An 18335-nucleotide genomic window follows, 5' to 3' on the forward strand; every position below is an offset into this window, starting at 1 on the left:
TTAAAAAGTGTAAAATCAAGAAGAGAAAACATGCCCGAGTCGGGAATCGAACCCGGACCGACTCGGCAATAAAACAATTCCTACCTTCTTGACCAGTACACTACGGAGGAATCCATTATATATAAAATTATATGGTTCACATAGAGTACCTCCGGTAACCCATTACAAACGTTTTTTCTATTTTGAAGTCTATGCAATCTTTCTGTATAGTAGAATTCTGTTTAACCCTTTTCATGCTGGACACGTTTGATTCCGCATTTGCGACCAGTGTAGATCATGCTTAGCCTTCACATCCGTGCAGTCTGATCATTATCTGCACTGTTCACCATCTGGTCAGTATCTTTATGGTATGCACCCCTCTTAACAGTTAATGGTACTGTCCAAACTGAAAGATGGACAAGTTCATTTTACAAATTTAGCAGGGTAAGGGTTAAGCTGATGCTGGAGACTTGAGAGGTGTTGTACATTTCATAACCTCTCATGAACAGATCAAACAAACTATCTGCTATATTTTGCGCGGCAGCGTTCTATACTTAACAAATAATCAAGGCCGCCCGAGTGGTTAAATACTGAAGCATCTGAATGATGAACCGTGGTAAATTAGACGATAAATCACAAGAAGGCCTTGATTGTTTTCATTCTGACATGCACGTTGATATATTTCAATAGATATTATGCTGGAATTCATTTACGCGAGGAGTTATGTATCGGACGTCAGACGGCCACATGACGTCATAATTGACGTCATAATGCTCTCTTACCGGTCCGTGCGTCAACCGTTGTTTATCGCAGGATATACAGCGTTTGATTTTCTTCTTTGTTTAACTGGAAATCAATTCGATCCATGTTAGAATTTTAATTCTTATATGCTTGCCTCTGTTAAAACACTTTTACGCTAGAATGACGTCACATTAACGTGCGGTGACGTCAACGTTTTTGTTACGACCAAGAAAGAGCGCTTCTATATTTTATCTACTGTTTTAGATTAAGGGCATAATATGAACTTAGGTGCTACCTAGAAGGCAGAGCTCCCTTGAAAAATCACCAGTGCCCCTTGAAAATTAAAGGAGTGCTGCTGGAATGACCTGGAAGTATGGATCCATTTTAGGAAGTTTATGTTCTTTAAGATCTATTAAAATTTTCATGAATTAATGATAATTTCTGATTTCTGAATGAATGTCTTAGAATGCATTAAGATTAAATCTAAAGAAAGTTACAGTTCTTTTTAGAAAGAATAATGTGTCCAACTTTAAGGCAAAATACTGCTATGATAGACCTCTGGTATGGGAGAATGAAAATCATTTACAAGTACAAAGCTTGTTTAAAAACCGAAAGACTAGCTTTGTACATGTAAATGATGAGAATTTTACCCAGAGACAATCACTTTTTTGCCGAAATTCTCGAAAACTTCTGTTTTATTTACTGAACTGCGAAGTTAACATTTTTATGGTTAATCTTTTAGCACAACTGATACAGATTAGGAATGGTAGTTACTAGTAGGAGCCTTTTTGATGTTTATTGATAATTCATAGTCAATAGTTTTTTTCCTAGTAATAAACTCTGGTCAGTGATTTTTAAGCTTGTGGATGAAATATATGTTAACAGGGAGAAGAGCATTTTGTGCTTTTCACAGTTCAGTGCCTGTAAATTTTGATCCAAAAACCTTTTTTTAAAAAAAAGTTTTATCTACTGACTACTGTAGGCTACAGGCAGTACTACATTGGAACCTGACATCACTAACAAAACACTTGTTAAATATCACATGAATGACTTTATTATTTTTACAATACTTTCAAAACCCATAATAAATAAAATTAAAAAAAACCTGAAATAAAAAAAAAAATTAAAAAAAAAAAAATTAGAATCGAAATAATTTATAGCACAAGCCTGTTTTAACACTATTTATATACTCGGGTGGGGAAACGCGCCCTCGTGAAATTATTACGCCCGACGTATAACCACCCATCGTGCAAAAATAGTGTTAAAGCACTATTTTGATATAAATTATTTCTTAAATGAATATGACATTGACAGTGTCTAAAACAGTTAAACACATAAAAGTGGCATAAATGCACTTTGATCTCGGATATGCTGTACAAAAGATGTTAGTAACTTAGTACATATATAATATGTAAGCTTACTCACACATAAAAGAGGCATAACTCGGATATGCTGTACAAAAGAAGTTAATACATAAATAAGTAGACTAGCTCCTAGACTATGATATATCTTTTTACATTTTTATGATTGAATGTAGTGAAATGAGCCAGTCTATATCCTATGTCCAATATCATATAATTTCAACATCAGTCCTGTGTGAAAATCTCTAAAATAGACTGGCTTTTGTCTCTATGAAATTGAATTCGTCAAAAAAGGAAAAAAATATAGAAATACAGTTATTATCAGTCTAGTGGCTAGTCTAATAAATAAGATATAGAGGATATTTGTTTGTTTCAGTGTAAGATCGAAATATATTCTACCGAGTGAACACTATAATGCAATATTTTCAACAGTGGCGCAGCCACGAGTGAAAATGTAAATTATGGTGTTCACGAGTGAAATATATTTTGATAATTTTCGGTATTTCATTGAAGAGCATAAAATAAATAGATGTAAAGCTTTAGTCAGTCCCCTGTACCGGTAAATTTATGTTGACATCTACATTATTACATTGTATAAGTCGTATCTGTCTATCCATCAGTCTGTCAGTCTGTCCGTTTCACGCTTAAGATGGTAGGTAATTTTTGCGGACACGTCGCCAAACGTCTAGGAAACACAAGAAAAATATCACCCACCGGAACGGTGCTGCTGGCAATACACTGACTGGTAGCGGTCAGTTGCTACTCGCATCTGGTGGTTTTATTCCGCAGTCTAATGAAAATTTGAAAACTAGGAAAGTATTGGAGATATATCTACGTATAAAAGCTGGTATACAGACTATTGCTCAATGCCTTATATTTATAGACAAGTAAGGGAAACGCAATTCAAAAAGATACTATTTTAAGTGAGGAAGGAAATATGATTAGATTCTATATACTGAACAGCAAAAGAAACTAACCAGAAGTATAACTGGTGTATTTTAATAAAAAATTTAAATTTATAAACTTGACTTGTTTTCTTCATACCATATTACACCTGAAGAATTTCACATGTTAAATTAAAAAAAAAAACAATCAACCGTGAAGTCGGTACAGTTGCACGAAATTCTGGCTATATCCTCTGCGCGACAGTGGCATTGTAACACCACAATTGCGCGCTCGCGCTGAATTTGATTCAGTCGTGCCTTGCAACCAAAAATATCTTTTTAACATTTACTGTTTTTTCGACTGAGTCAATCATCAATGTTTCCAATGACAATAAAATTCCACAAAGAATATCGTTAATTACACGCGCACGTAATTTCGTGCAAAACGACTATTGTGGGACTACTGACTTCACGGTTGATTGATTTTTTAAATTTACCACGTGAAGTTCTTCAAGTGTAATGTTGTATGAAGAAAACAAGTCAAATTTATAAATTTAAGTTTTTTATTAAACAATACCCTAGTTATACACATGGATAGTTTATTTTGCTGTTCAGTATAGATCAACAAGAAGTATGTACTATTTTTAATCAGTTCTTTGTAAATGTCGCTCAAGATATTGGAAATAACACAGTACCTGTAGATGAAAATCCCACTTGTATAACATCAATAAAATAAAAAAAAAAAATAATGTTCAAACAGAACTTTGCTTCTTCTTTCATAGATAAACAAATACAATGTAGATAAATTAAGTACTGGCATTGATGGTATCTCCCCAAAGTTACTTAAATTATCAAAGCAAACTACCTCAAGCCATATTACCTCTATGGTGAATAAGTCTTTTGAAACATCAGTATTCCCAGAAAATTTGAAAATAGCGCAAGTAACACCTTTACATAAGAAAAAAGAGTACGTTAGGTAGTGGAGGTGGAGGTAAGGAAGAATATTGTGGATGACAATACTCTCAGTGATTCCACGGACGTCAAAAGTGTAATAGATAGTGATTCTACAGAGGTGAAACGGGTAATAAACAATGGTCGAAAGAAAGTAGTTGCGACATGGTCCAGGATTAGGAAGGTAAATAATACAGCCAAAAGGAATCCTGTTAAATCACGTGGAAAGGGTGGAAAGAAGGGAGATGTAACTACTGGGACAATTACACAATATGACTATGAAACAAATGATGTAAATTATGCTAATAGCACACTTAGGGAGACTGGAAGTGAAAATGTGTTAAATGAAAAGGAATCTGGTAATATCTTAGCAGTGCTTAGTAAATTTGCAGAAGAGAAAATCTGAGTCATGCGAACCGAATTGACTGATCGGCATAATTCGGTCAGTTCTGATGTGGAAAAAAGGCTTGCAGATAAGTTGAATAAAATTGTGGACAAAAAGGTTACAACTGAATCTAACCGTCTTAAAGAACAGGTTAAGAAAGACATATCAGCAGTGCGAGAAGACCTAAAAGAGGATGTGAAGTGTCTGCAGCAATATATCGACGAGATCCGTGATGAGAGGATTAATCCCAAAATGAACAATATTTGTATCAGAAATTTGCCGTACCGGGAATCTGAAGATACTAAAGAACTTGTGAACGATTTATTCTATGAGGGTCTGAGAATAGAAAGTATCACATGTAAGGATGCTGAAAGAAAGACTAGTCATGATGCTAAGCCGGGCGTTGTTATTGCAACTATGCGCAATGAAGATGATAAAAGTGTTATAATGAAAAAGAAAAGCGGGCTGAAAAAATGTGCTAAGTACGAGAATGTATACATAAATGCAAATCAGTCGGTGGAGTCACGCATGAACACCAGAAACCTCAAGATGCTCATAGACACTCTAGGGGTGAAAGATATCAGGGTTCGTGGAAATAAACTTTTGACAACATCTCAGACCGAACCATCTGTGGTGCAAGCTGATTACGACCATCGAACCAATAAGCGTTTTCCAAACGAGCATGGAACTGAAACCAGGAATGACGCCCAGCGTGTCGGTGGAGGGGGTAACTCCGGTTACTCCGGACGGATATCTGGCAAATGGGGTCAGACGGTGAGGGGAAATAGTGATAACTATAGTCCGGGGGGACAAGGCACAGAAGGAATGTTTCTGGTGATAGACTAGGTGGGGGGGGGGGGGGGAGGTATGGAAATGATAGATTGGGGGTAGAGGATATGGAAATGATAGACTGGGGTGGGGGGAGGGATATAATTATAGAAGCAGTCGTCGGGATGCTGATCACAGAAGAGATGATACATACAGAGAAGAAAGCAGAAGAACAACCAGAGACAACCACAGATATGGCGACCACAGCTATGCCAGTTACAGACACTATGATAGGAATGGACTTTATTGGGTTAAATAGGTCTTTGATATGTTAACGGATGGTGTGCTTCCTCAGATTCTGATAATTCTAATTTTAGAGAAAATTGTATTAATAGTCAGGAATTTGATATCATTGCCAAACACATTTAAAGAGTAATTCATGTATACAGTATTGATATAAAATGTATTTTATGGTAATAATCGGAAAACATTCATATCAATGCTAGGAGTGGATCAGGCAGAGTGTGCATTTTAGTTAAAACATTTTTAACTGAGGTTTTTAAAATAGAAATTTTAGAAAAATTATGAAGGTATTTTATGTGTATCTTTTAAGTCAAAGAACTCTGATGATTGTTTTATTGTATGTTGTTGCTATTTGCCTCCAATGGGTTCGTCAAGATACGGAAATGCAAATGACTTTTTTGATCATTTATTATATGGTGTATATGAATACCAAAAGTTGGGTACATTTTGTATACTTGGGGACTTTAACTCCAGAATTTCTGATATGCCTGATTTTATTGAAGGTGTAGACCATATTCCACATAGAGATGTTGTTGATTTTACTAAAAAAATTGTATGGTGAATTATTTTGCGAATTTTTGATAAATAGTAACTGTTGTGTTCTCAATGGTAAACAGTGTAAACAAAATGATTTTACGTGCATATCAACTAGGGGCATGTCAGTTGTAGATTACGTTATAGTTCCTTTTGAGGACTTGGAATTGTACTCGGAATTCGAAGTAAAAAGAGTTTTGAGTCTGATAGTGAATGGTATAGAAAATAGAATTGTTCCGGATCACTCATTATTGTCGTGTATGTACACATCAAAAATTTTTAATAGCAAGCTTGAAATACATGAGAAGGCTAAAATTTTGCCAAGTAGAAAAATTGTAAAATATGATACAAGTTTTTTACCAGATGACTGTTTTAATGATGATGTATTTTTATCATCTGTAGATGATAAGATATCGTTATTTGAATCTGACCTTGATCATCAAAATGTTGTAGATAGGTTTTATGATACATTATTGTAGTATGAAACATGAAACGTCATGTAAACTTAATAAAAAAGTTGTTAGTATTGTATTTGGTAAGAGTAAGAAGCGTCATTGTACACTGAAACCATGGTGGAATGACCACTTACAACTGTTATGGGATAGTATGTGTAAAGCAGAGAATCGATGGGTCAAAGAAAAGGGTCCTAGAAAAATGTACTTTAAGAATATGTTTGTAATGGAAAGGCAACATTTTGATAAAGGGGTGCAAAAATGTAAACGCCAGCACTGGCTTAAACTACAAAATGAGTTGATTTTTTATGCAGAGAATAATAAGCCTGATTTTTGGAAGAATATTGGTAGAATGGGAATACGAGATAACAGGAAAAATTCTGTCCCATATGAGGTAGAAGATATAGAAGGAAATATAAATGGAAATTAGACTTTTGTTCATTGTTAAATGTTTTTAGTAGTATACATGTAATTAACAATGATGATCAATACCATAATGGGCATTTACCTGATTCTTCACTATCCACCGAAGAAGTTTTTACTGTAACAGATGTTAGAAAAGCAATTTTTGATGTAAAGTGTCACAGAGCTATCGGTGTTGATGAGCTACCTGCAAATGTTTTTAAAAATGAAATGTTGCTTATTATTTGCACAGACTGTTTAACTATTGTTATAATACAGGTAAAGTACCTCAGATATGGGGGAGGGGGGGGGGGGGATATTATAAATCCAATCCCAAGCGAATGCAAGAGATCCTATGTCCAGCAGGTATACAAATTTTGATTCCATACCTCATGTTTTTATTTCGATGTAAATGAGATGTGAAACCAAAATTTGTAGTCATGTTTGGCGCCATATAACCTATACTGTGTTGGTGCGCCGTAAAACCCAAATCAGATATGTCATATAGAGGTATTGCTTTTACACCAGTAGTTTATAAAATATACTGCTCTTTGTTGAATAATAAGCTAACTTCAGTGGTTGAGTCAAATAATGTTTTATTTGAAGGACAAAATGGGTTCCGTAAGGGACGTAGCACAATAGATCATTTGTCTTCCCTGGCGAATATTATCGACACTCGGCGTAAAAAGAAACTGTCTACCTTTTGTGCCATCATTGATCTAAAGAAGGCGTACGATTCGATAAACAGAGATATTTTATGGGGAAAACTTAACCATGTAATAGATAATAAGCTATTAAGGGCAATTAAAAGTTTATATAACAATGTAATGTGTTCTGTCAAAGTAAATAACTTCTTCACAGATTGGTTCTATGCGAAGACAGGTTTAAAACAGGGCTCATGTTGAACAATTCTCCTCTTTGGCGATCTTATCAGTACATCTACGGCACATATTCTGATAAGCCACCAGACAGCGCAACTGATAAATCCTATTCCTAAACTTACATTGATTTATATAGGAAAATGATACATTTACCATAGAAAATGTTATAAATTACACATTTCTATTTATTCTATTATACCATCCCTGATATTTCCTTAAAAAACAATTCAATACCTTTACGATGGCATATTTTTCTTCAAAATAAGTCAATATTTGGTTGCTTCTAAATTCGTTTGAAAAAAAGTCTGTCAAATTCAATGTTTACTCCCTATATATATTTGGCAGAATTACACGATAACCCTGTTTTTACTGATTATTTTTGATGGAAATATTAAAGTTAAATTTCCATCCCTGATATATTTAGAAAGTTCCCGCCATGCATATTCTAGACATATATTTTATTATAAAATAAGTTATTTCTTTCTTGCTTCTAAATTAGTTTAAAAACAGAGTTTCAACGCTTTCTGTATATTGACAAAAACGTGGTAAGTTTTACGATAAGATAGAGCCGTGTCGGAATAGGAATACATGATTGTGTAATTATTTAACAGAGTTAAGCATGATTTTGATGTGCGTTCCGTCTGACAAATGTTCTTTTAAAAGTTTTCGTGGCATTTCCTTTGAAAATACTGAGATATGTTTTTAAAAATTCGAAAATAAAAGTGAAAGCAGCTCTGTAGTTGCATTACAGTAATAACCAAAATAATAATACAATATATTTATTATGACTTATTTTGACAAAATGACTGGGTGTTTCAGTAAATTAGTTTATTTAAACCTTATCTATTTATTAAAGTGTCATTTTGGTCAGGTAGCATCCTGTTTCTTGTATACATGTATATCATCGTGGCACGGGACAGCGTATTGTATTGACAAAATATTAGCATTATAAATTTTATGGTCATATGCCTTAAATCAGTGTACGCAGAAATTAAATTATGTTAATTATATTCTAAAGGGACACGTATGTTGCCATCCGAATCACTGCATGTATGAATGAAAGGTATAACATCGTGACACGTGCCGATGTATGACATAAGTATTTGAATTTAAATGCGTGGTTTATGTCAAAGTAGCGGATTGTATCAGTGAATTAGAATTAAAAGACAATTGACAAGATATTGGCTATGATTTGTAGGGGTTTTTTTTATACGCACCTTGTAAAATGTTCCAATAATTAAATGGAATAACCAATTGTAAAAAAATCTCGCAAAGAAAGAGTTGAAATGTTCCTACATTTTTCGAAATCTAAATGGCTATAATTTTTGACAATGTAGTACTAAACTTAAATGCCTTTCAAAGAATTAATATGAGATTACAAAATTGATAGCAGTTTTCTAGTGCGTGCCGTTTTACGCCAAAAAGATGTTTATCTCTTAATTAGATGTAATTAACAGTGGACAGATGCACATGTGTTTCATAATGAATGGAGAATCGACAACTAATAATTACCACCTGTGTTCATTTGGGCCAACATTTTAGGTTTTATTATTTTTTTCATGTTTTACCCTTTATTAAAAGTAATAAGTAACAAGGAAAGAAAATAATTCTCAAATTAAACTATATAATATAATTACGTATTGTCCGTAAGTATTGACCTGGCACTCATGAATAATTCCGTATGTTTTTGTAAATAAATTTTCGGTGTCCGAACCTAAACAACGATATAACTATTGAAATGCTAATTATATACCATACAATATCTTTAAAGCAATTTGAAAAAGAAAATGAAAAACCCGCCACTGAAATGACCACACCGCAAAGCTACTGATGCTTATTAAGTGTGTGTTAATATGATGCAAAGATAAGGACTCTGAAAATAAGGGGAATGGTGTTGGAGATGATATATTATAAACAGATGTGCAGATATTGCATATAATGTACCTAATTCAATATTATCAAATTTCATAAGAACTCTATGTTTTATCATAGCTGCATGCTTACATTTAAAACAGGGTATAGCCATTCATCCATACATCATACACATTTATACTTTGAATTGTTTGAATACCAATACATGATATAATTAAAAGATGTGCAATGAAATTATTGAATAGATTTGGTAAACTTGATAGATCTATCCGCTTGTCATTCAGTCTGAAGAATACATCAATTATTTAAAAAAAATCTGAATTTCTGATCTGATAATAAATACTATCACAAAACATATCACTATCTTGTATTGAAATGTTTTCCTCTCGTACAGTTTAAATACTTTTGTTGGATTATAATTTCAGATCAGAAATCTATAAAACGAATAAATTTCTAATGAAACACTAGGTATTAGGTGCAAAAAAGTATCCATTGTTTCGTGCAAAGCACAGAAAATAAATTGCTAAATTATTTTGTTTACAGAAAAACATCAGTCACAACATTCACATTCCGAATAAAGAATGCTATTCATTTATAATAATTGAATGTATATAGACAATCAAGCATGTAAGAGATGATGTCTTGTTACTTGATCACTGTTTGAGATAAGAGTTATCAAAGCGCTAAGGGGAGAAAACGCTAACAGCGAAACTGATTTAATCGTAGTATTTGCACACTTCCTTCCCCTGATAAGTGAGGAAAATTTCTCAGTATGGTTCACTATCGCCAATGTTGTTTAATTTATATATTAACGATTTGGCCATTAGAATAAATGCTCTAGGCAAAGGTATTGATATTGATGGTGAGCATTGTGCCATACTATTATTTGCAGATGATATCGTATTAATAACGGAGAACGCACAAAATTTGCAATGTTTAGTTGATGAACTAGATTCATGGTGTCCAGAAAACTTAATGCTTATAAATGTTGATAAATCCAATGTTGTACACTTTAGAAAATCCTTCTGTTGGTAGATGCGACCATTTGCTCAGATGTGGAAACTCGCAGATTAAATATGCCTCTCAATTTAAGTATGTTTTGTCTGAACATCTGGATTATGCTGTCACTGCTAAATTTGTAGCACAGTCTGCTGGAAGAGCTTTGGGGTTACTTATTGCGAGAGCAAAGTCAGTCGGCGGTTTTCCATATCAGGCATTCACTACGTTATTTGAACCTACTATTGTTCCAATTATAACAAATGGAGCTTGCAGTTCAACATAGAGCAGCACGATACTTTTTAAAGGTTGGCAAGTACACACCAAATGCTGCGGTGAATGGCGACATCGGTTGGAGTCCTATGATATGTAAAACTAAGAAAGCTATTGTCAGTCAGTGGTCTAGATTTGTTAATATGTCTGATGAAAGATTGAATAAAAAAGTTTTTACATGGGCACATAATGTTAGAGGTAGAAATTTCAAGAACTGGGATTATAAAGTAGAGATTTTGTTCATAAAGTATGATTTGACACATTAATTTAATACTGATTTGTACTCAAGCAAACATCTTGTTTGTCAAGGTCTTTTGCCTAAATTGCTAGAAGAATATATTGCAACATGGAGATCAGAAGTTGACAGAGTGAATGCTCGTAGAGGAGATGGTAGAAACAAACGTAGATTTTATAGATGTTTTAAAGAAAATTTTGAAACTGAACCGTATAGTAAAACTGTTTTAATAGGGGTGCAATCGCCATGTTTAGAAGTGGTACAGCTCCGATTAATGTTGAAATGGGTCGTTATAACAATGTTTCATTTGAACAAAGGCATTGTATTTATTGCCAAAATATTGGGATTTGTAATACTGTTGAGGATGAAAAGGATATAATTTTGGAGTGTCTGTTGTACACAGAGCTAAGAAATCCACTTCTTGATAAAGCAGATCAGTTGTTTAATGGATTTGGAAGAAAAGAAGTAACTCTATTTCTCATATTAACACTTAAGTGTATAGTAATTACTTAGTATATATTTATCTTAAAGTTGTGACATGAGCAGTGTCAAGTGGAAACCAACTATAACACGACTGCAATTTTTTGGGGTGCGGATTGGTTTGCCGGCTGGGATGTGGTCTGGTCGGGATCCATACTGTTTGCCTGGCATCTCAGTGCTGGCTGAATGGCAAATAGTGGGTGTCCGGGTCGGGCTGGGCTTTGGTGTGGCTGATTTACTCTGCACCTGTGCTGGTTGCGGTCGTCTTGTGGTTGGGTTCTGTGATCAGATAATAAAACGGAAGCTTGCCTATTTTTTTTACATTGATTCAAGTTGCACTGGATTGTGATAACTCGATGTGTTAGCAGTAAGGTAACAAGCTCATAAGTTTTTTTTCTAGACAAGTTTAACCATTATTTTGACAGCATCTCTTTCATATTTGAGAACGTCGGTTATTCTAAGGACAATATGACAAATTTTCGTTCTTGAAATTTGTACATTATGATTTTAGATCTAAGTGATTTTATGAAGCATTACGTATATACAATTAATGATCTCTCATAACTCTGCTAGAGAGGAGGCAATGCATATACATGTATTTTATTGTGTTTTTAATATAATGTGCATATCTACGTAATGCCGATGAGATCCGAATAAATAAATAAATAGGTAATGGAAATTACCGCACTGTCAGTATACTACCTGCTGTATCTAAAATATTTGAAGGAGCAATAAATACACAATTAACCCAGTTTTTATCAACATTTCAATACATATCTGTCAGCATTTAAATCAGGTTATGGCTGTCAGGCAACCCTACTTAGACTAATTGAGGACTGGAAACAGGCATTAGACGAAAATAAATATATAGCATCAGTTTTAATGGACCTTTCTAAAGCTGTTCAGCCACACGACTTAGTCACTCTGAAATGTATCTGAAAATTATTTGAAGTTGATTGTCAGTTATTTAAGTGAACGAAAACAGTGTGTCAAATTAGCTCAGTTCAAAAGTGATTGTCAAGAAATATATTTAAAGGGGTTCCCCAAAGCTCAATATCATGTCCTGTACTTTTTAACATTTTCCTTAATGACATATTTCATTTTTTTCAAGTCAGCTTTACAACTATACTGGTGATAATACCTTACCCTTTGCAAATCATGATCTAGACACAGTTAAATCTACCCTAGAACGTGATAACGCATACTTGATAAAGTGGTTTTCAGAAATAAAACAAATAATTCTTATTCTTCTAGATACACCAACACGGCTGAAGTCCCACAGGTAAGAAGCACAAGATATGGTCTCAAATCTTTCCGTTCTGCAGCTCCCAGACTCTGGAACTCATTACCCCAGCATTTTAGAGATGTTACGGGGCTGAATCAGTTCCGGAGTCTGATTAGCTCGTGGGACGGGCAGGATTGTAGATGCTCTTGTTGCTCTAATTAAATTATTTTTGCTATGTTCAGTTCTTGCTTTTTTTCCACCCTCTTTCAACCATGGTATTTTTAATTTGCTTAGTATTATGCATTTGCTTGTTGCTTGTATTATGCATGTTTTAGTTGCTCATTGATTTGCTTTATATTTTAGTTTGTAACTACCTTTTAGAATGATTTGTCTTAAGTGGTAGTTCTTTTATTGACTTCTGAAATGCAGCTGTTAATCAGTCCATAACAAATCTGATTTGATGTGGTAGATGTCTTAAACCATTTTTCTAAAAACGCATTAGAGTTCTTTTTTCGAAGTTCAGTGTTTTAACCTCTATTGCTTTTAACTAGTTTTTAGGCCTAGGCCAAGATTTACAGATGTATTTCAGGTTTAAAGGACAAGGAAAGCCTGACAATAAGTTGATTTTATATGAAAGCCATCCTCAAGCCTTTCATAACACTGAAAGAAGTTTTAAAATCGGTCCACTATTGAAAAAGATATGGCAGTTTGAAATTTAAGGAAATTGCTGATCACGGAGGCAGCCATTTTGTGTGTTTATGACGTCATTTACATACTGCTGAATTCTTAATTTAGCAAATAACCTTTTAAATAGATTAATTATGTAGGTTTCTTGAGTGTAATATGTAAAACATGGAAATTTCTATCATTATAGCTGGAAAAAAGTAGAGAAATTATTTTACAGGAACAAGTAAATACAATTCAAATATGTAAATATAGAAATTTAATAAATCTGCCATTTTGTTTTCTGTTGCCATAGGAACAAAATGGCCGCCACTTTTAATCAAATATTTAAATACTCAACAATTTTTCAAGTTGATTTTGAAAATTCTTTCTCTTCTTTAAATGATTAAAGAAATCCCAGCTGATGGAATTAACATCAAAACAACATTGCCTTTCCCTTTAATCAAATTTGTATGTATTACTCATTCACTGTGATTTGCTAATGTTGTAACTATATTTAATAGGTACACTTTTATTTTGCTTTTAAATATACTTTTGTTATCTATGTCCGTCAATAGCTATACATAGTTAATGTTGTCTATATATATAACACCGAATTTTAAGTTTAGTTTAAATAAAATTTGTATCTTGTATAAGACACAGTCTCAGGTAATTTACAAAACTGTCAAAGTAAATAAAAAAAAATTCGATATGTATTAAAAAAAGTCATATGGCTACTTTTAACATATTGCATAAAATATTCAATTCCTTTGTTGATGGTTGTGATTTTTTCTGAGGTTCCTATATATATTCGGTCAATCAGCCCTCCATTGAATGTGGTATATATCCCCCTTCTTTACAAGTGAATAGCCTCTCAAGTAAATCCATGATCTAATAAATTACAATATACAAATCCGTAGGATTTCTTTTAAGCATGATTTTCTTGCTCCCCAGTGTTATCCTTACTTCCTTCTCATCAGATGTTCGATTTTATGTCTTGTCTTGAATGTATTTGCCCGGTGTTTTGCGCCCCTGTCTACTATTAATCGAAACAGATGGCTTTGAGGATGTCGGCCACATTCTATTGCACAAATTTCTGATAATTTACACCATTCAGGACAAACAACGGAAGTGTTGCTTGAAGACAAATATCTTTAAGTTAGAAGAAATGTTGATAAGATACATGTACACGTATTTAAAAGTACCGAGTTCAAACTAATATGTGTGTTAGCATTTAAGATATGGAAATGAGATTTATTTTATCAGTTCTGGTAAAGTAATAATGCAATACTTTTATAAGAAATATGGACAACAAAAATTGATTAGTGTTTTAATACCTTGCTCCACTTAGCTGTACACATAAGCAACAGGGGCTTAAAATTGCAACACAGGTAGTGTTCTAAAAATTAGTAGAAAATGTTATGTTTACAGTGGGTCTTACCAAAGAAGTATAAAATACTTTTATTTTTATAGCTCTTTGGTCTTACTAGTCTGATTTATTTTTGTCAAAGAATAGTGAACGCTAGCACAACTGAAAGTGGAATTATGGCTTGTGGTCAGAGTGAAGCAAGACACAGGGTTCTGATTGGTTGAAAATGTATAAGGTGTATATTTCGCGGTGTATATTTCCATGTAAAATGGTGTCCCATTGGTCTAATATGTGTTGAATATGTTTGAAAACTATCTAATTTCATAAATTAAAATTCTAATCCATGATTTCTGGCTAAAATTATTTTGAATGTTGCATTTTGTGTGATATATATGCATGTTTTACCGTTGGAGCATTTTCATGAAAAATATTTTTAAAAATTACTGCCGGACTAGGGTAACCAAGTTTAAAGAGGAAAAAAGTGCCCAAAAAGTGATGGTCAACATGTATATTTCTTGCAGTTTTATGATACGCCTTAGATAGACCCGTAACACAATACATAACAATGTTGGCCTACGGAAAATGAGTTAGTTCACTGTGACCTTATAACCAAATATTTCGCAAATCATGAATGAGTAATAATATAAATCACCGGTCGATTCGGTTCTTTTTGGATTTTATCATAGAATGTACCTTGTCCAAGATAACAAAATCGGCCAGTAACAACATTGTTAGAAATTTACCAAGATTTATAGAAATCAGAGGATGGCTTCCAATAAAGAAGAACAAAAAACAAAAGATGATAGTAAATCAAAATATTCTGCCATAAAGGACTTGATTGACAATGAGGAATGTGTTCTCAGAAAACGTTTACCAAGGAAACTACCAAAAAGAGACTGTGATGTGTATGTCACAAGAAAAACTGACTTTAAACAACAATTAAAAAGGTGTCAGAAGATTCTTGACCACGGAAACTTAGTTTGTATTCATGGTCTTGGTACAGCAATAAACAGAGCAATAAATTTAGGTCTTCAACTGAGAGATGGTGGAATGGGAACAGTAGAAGTTTCAGTGCATACTTCAACAGTGGAACTGACAGATGATATTGAGCCATTAACAGATGAAAGAGATGCTGATACCTTGTCTAGAAATAATTCTGCAGTTCATATCCGAGTCTTCAGGCCAGATGCTGAAAATCCAAGCAAACAAATTGATAATATTGAGAAAGATCTTAAAAGTTGATTCCATCTGTTTTTGTAAGTTACATGAAATAATGTGCTGCCAGTTGGACAGGAAGTATTTGTGTTGAAACTGTGGACCTTTCCATAGAAATTTGTATAAATGTTTATGTCATTTGTTTCAACTGAAAAGGGTCATTCCTTACTCTTTGTGTAAATGTTTCTTTCAGGTATTTTCTGTAAAAACGCAACATCATTTGCTCATGGCCACTGTTTGCATATTAAAATCAAATAAAGGAATAAATGCAAGTCCTCCATAAAATAATTTTAAGTAAATATACAGACTAGTTATCAGTTTTTCAACTGGATCATTGTAGGATCAATATATCTATATGAGTTAAAGAAACAGAGTTTTTGTGTTTCACGTCTTAAGTCATTTTAATAGAACTTTATAAATTTATACAGCATAATGTCTTGTGTACAGCACATCACAAGGTCATAATTTTCATAATGGCAAAAATGAATAATTACTTGGCCATTCCCTTTCAAAAATGTTTCTTTTAGAGAATGTAATGGTTTAAATTAAAAGGAAACCAGTCTTGTGGAATTTTCTATGTGTCAGTGATTTATAGCTCAACTATTTGAAATTTTTCAAAAATAGAGTTACTGTTGTCACCCATTTCTGTATCACAAAAGTTTTGCATGTAAGCAAGTTGCTGTAAAACTACTTGGCCTAATGTTTTCAATCTTCACACATGTACTTTTCATTATGTTGTGACCTTGCAGGACAAGTCCATAACTCTAGCTCTTTTATTCTGTCTGGTTTATGCCCCTTTTAACACAGAATTTCAGATTAAAGTTTTGCATAAATTATGATAATGACATATATAATATATGCAAGTTTCTCATATTATTAAAGCTACTTGTTCAAATGCTTTTAAATCTTTTTTTAACTTCAGGTTAGTGTTTTGCATGTATTTAAAGCAGGTTACTCAAAAGCTTAAGTTAGAGGTATAAAAAAGTGTAACTTTTATCAGTATAAACAAAGTGCAACATATTTAACATTAGTATTATTTGGAAATTGAATTGATAATTATTCATGATAAACTATTCATGTTGATAGCTTTTATTTTCAGATTTTTATGTGTACAGTTAAAAGCTGAAGAATGTGGCTGGTAATGCATTTGTGCCTTGCATACTGCATAATGGATCTGAGAACCAAGGAAAGAAGTGATAAAACCATTCAAAGTGCACTAGAGCTGTTTTCATAAGAGAATTAAAAGTCTTTAAGATGTGTTGTTAATGTTAGCTGTTCTTACAAACCGTTATTATAATTTAAATGAAAATAAAAAAAGTGTTAAATACCTTATTATACCCCCACAAACAGAGTTTATAGGAGTGAGCTTGTTGGTCGGGTCTGTCTGTCAGTCCATTCAATGGTTTTCACGGTTTCCGGACAATACTCTCGAAAGGCTAGACAGATTTAAATTAATTTTGGTACACAGGTGTAACATCATAAAATACAGGTAGAGTTTGACTTTGCCTATAAACCACCATTTCTTGACATAGTTATGGCCCCTTTCCAACTTAAAATTTGCCAAACTCATGGTTTCCAGACAATAACTCATGGAAGGCTTGACAGATTTAAATAACTTTTGATACACAGGTGTATCATCATCAAATATAGGACAAGTTCGACTTTGACATTGGATACAAACCACAAATTTTTAGCTCGACTATTCAAAGAATAAGTAGAGCTATCCTACTCACCACGGCGTTGGCGTCGGCGTCACACCCTTGTTAAGTTTTTCGTACCAGTCCACTTTTTGACAAAGTCTTTTGAGATAAAGCTTTGAAACTTTCAACACTTGTTTACCATCACCATGTCCAGTTATAGTCAAGAGAACGTAACTCCATCTAGGATTTTGGCTGAACTTTGGCCCCTTTTTGACTTAGAAATCTTGGTTAAGTTTTTCGTACCAGTCCACATTTTGACAAAGTCTTTTGAGATAAAGCTTTGAAACTTTCAACACTTGTTAACCATTACCATGTTCAGTTATAGGCAAGAGTACATAACTCCATCAAGGATTTTGGCTGAATTATGGCCCATTTTGACTTAGAAATCTTGGTTAAATTTTTTGTACCAGTTCATATTTTGTGTAAAGTGTTTTACATATGGCTTTGAAACTTTTATAACTTGTTCATTATAATAGTCTCTATCAGTAGACAAGAGTACATAATTCTTTCATCAATTTTGGCTGAATTATGGCCCATTTTGGATTTGGAAATTGGTTCTGTTTTCGTACATGTCCATGTTTTGTCAAAATTATTTGACATATGGCTTTTAAACTTTAAACACTTGTGTACCATCATGATTTCCATCTGTAGACAAGAGTACATAAC

General features: G+C 33.4%; 1 protein-coding gene across 1 annotated transcript; it reads left to right on the plus strand.

Annotated features, from left to right (window-relative positions):
- The first annotated feature begins 15519 nt into the window (after positions 1–15519).
- Positions 15520–15996, plus strand: LOC123545421 (ribonuclease P protein subunit p20-like). Its single transcript, XM_045331741.2, has one exon. It carries the CDS (start codon positions 15520–15522, stop codon positions 15994–15996), a length of 477 nt encoding a protein of 158 aa, XP_045187676.2.
- The last annotated feature ends 2339 nt before the right edge of the window (positions 15997–18335 follow it).

Source organism: Mercenaria mercenaria, chromosome 1 (assembly GCF_021730395.1).
Source record: "Mercenaria mercenaria strain notata chromosome 1, MADL_Memer_1, whole genome shotgun sequence".
Taxonomy (NCBI): domain Eukaryota; kingdom Metazoa; phylum Mollusca; class Bivalvia; order Venerida; family Veneridae; genus Mercenaria; species Mercenaria mercenaria.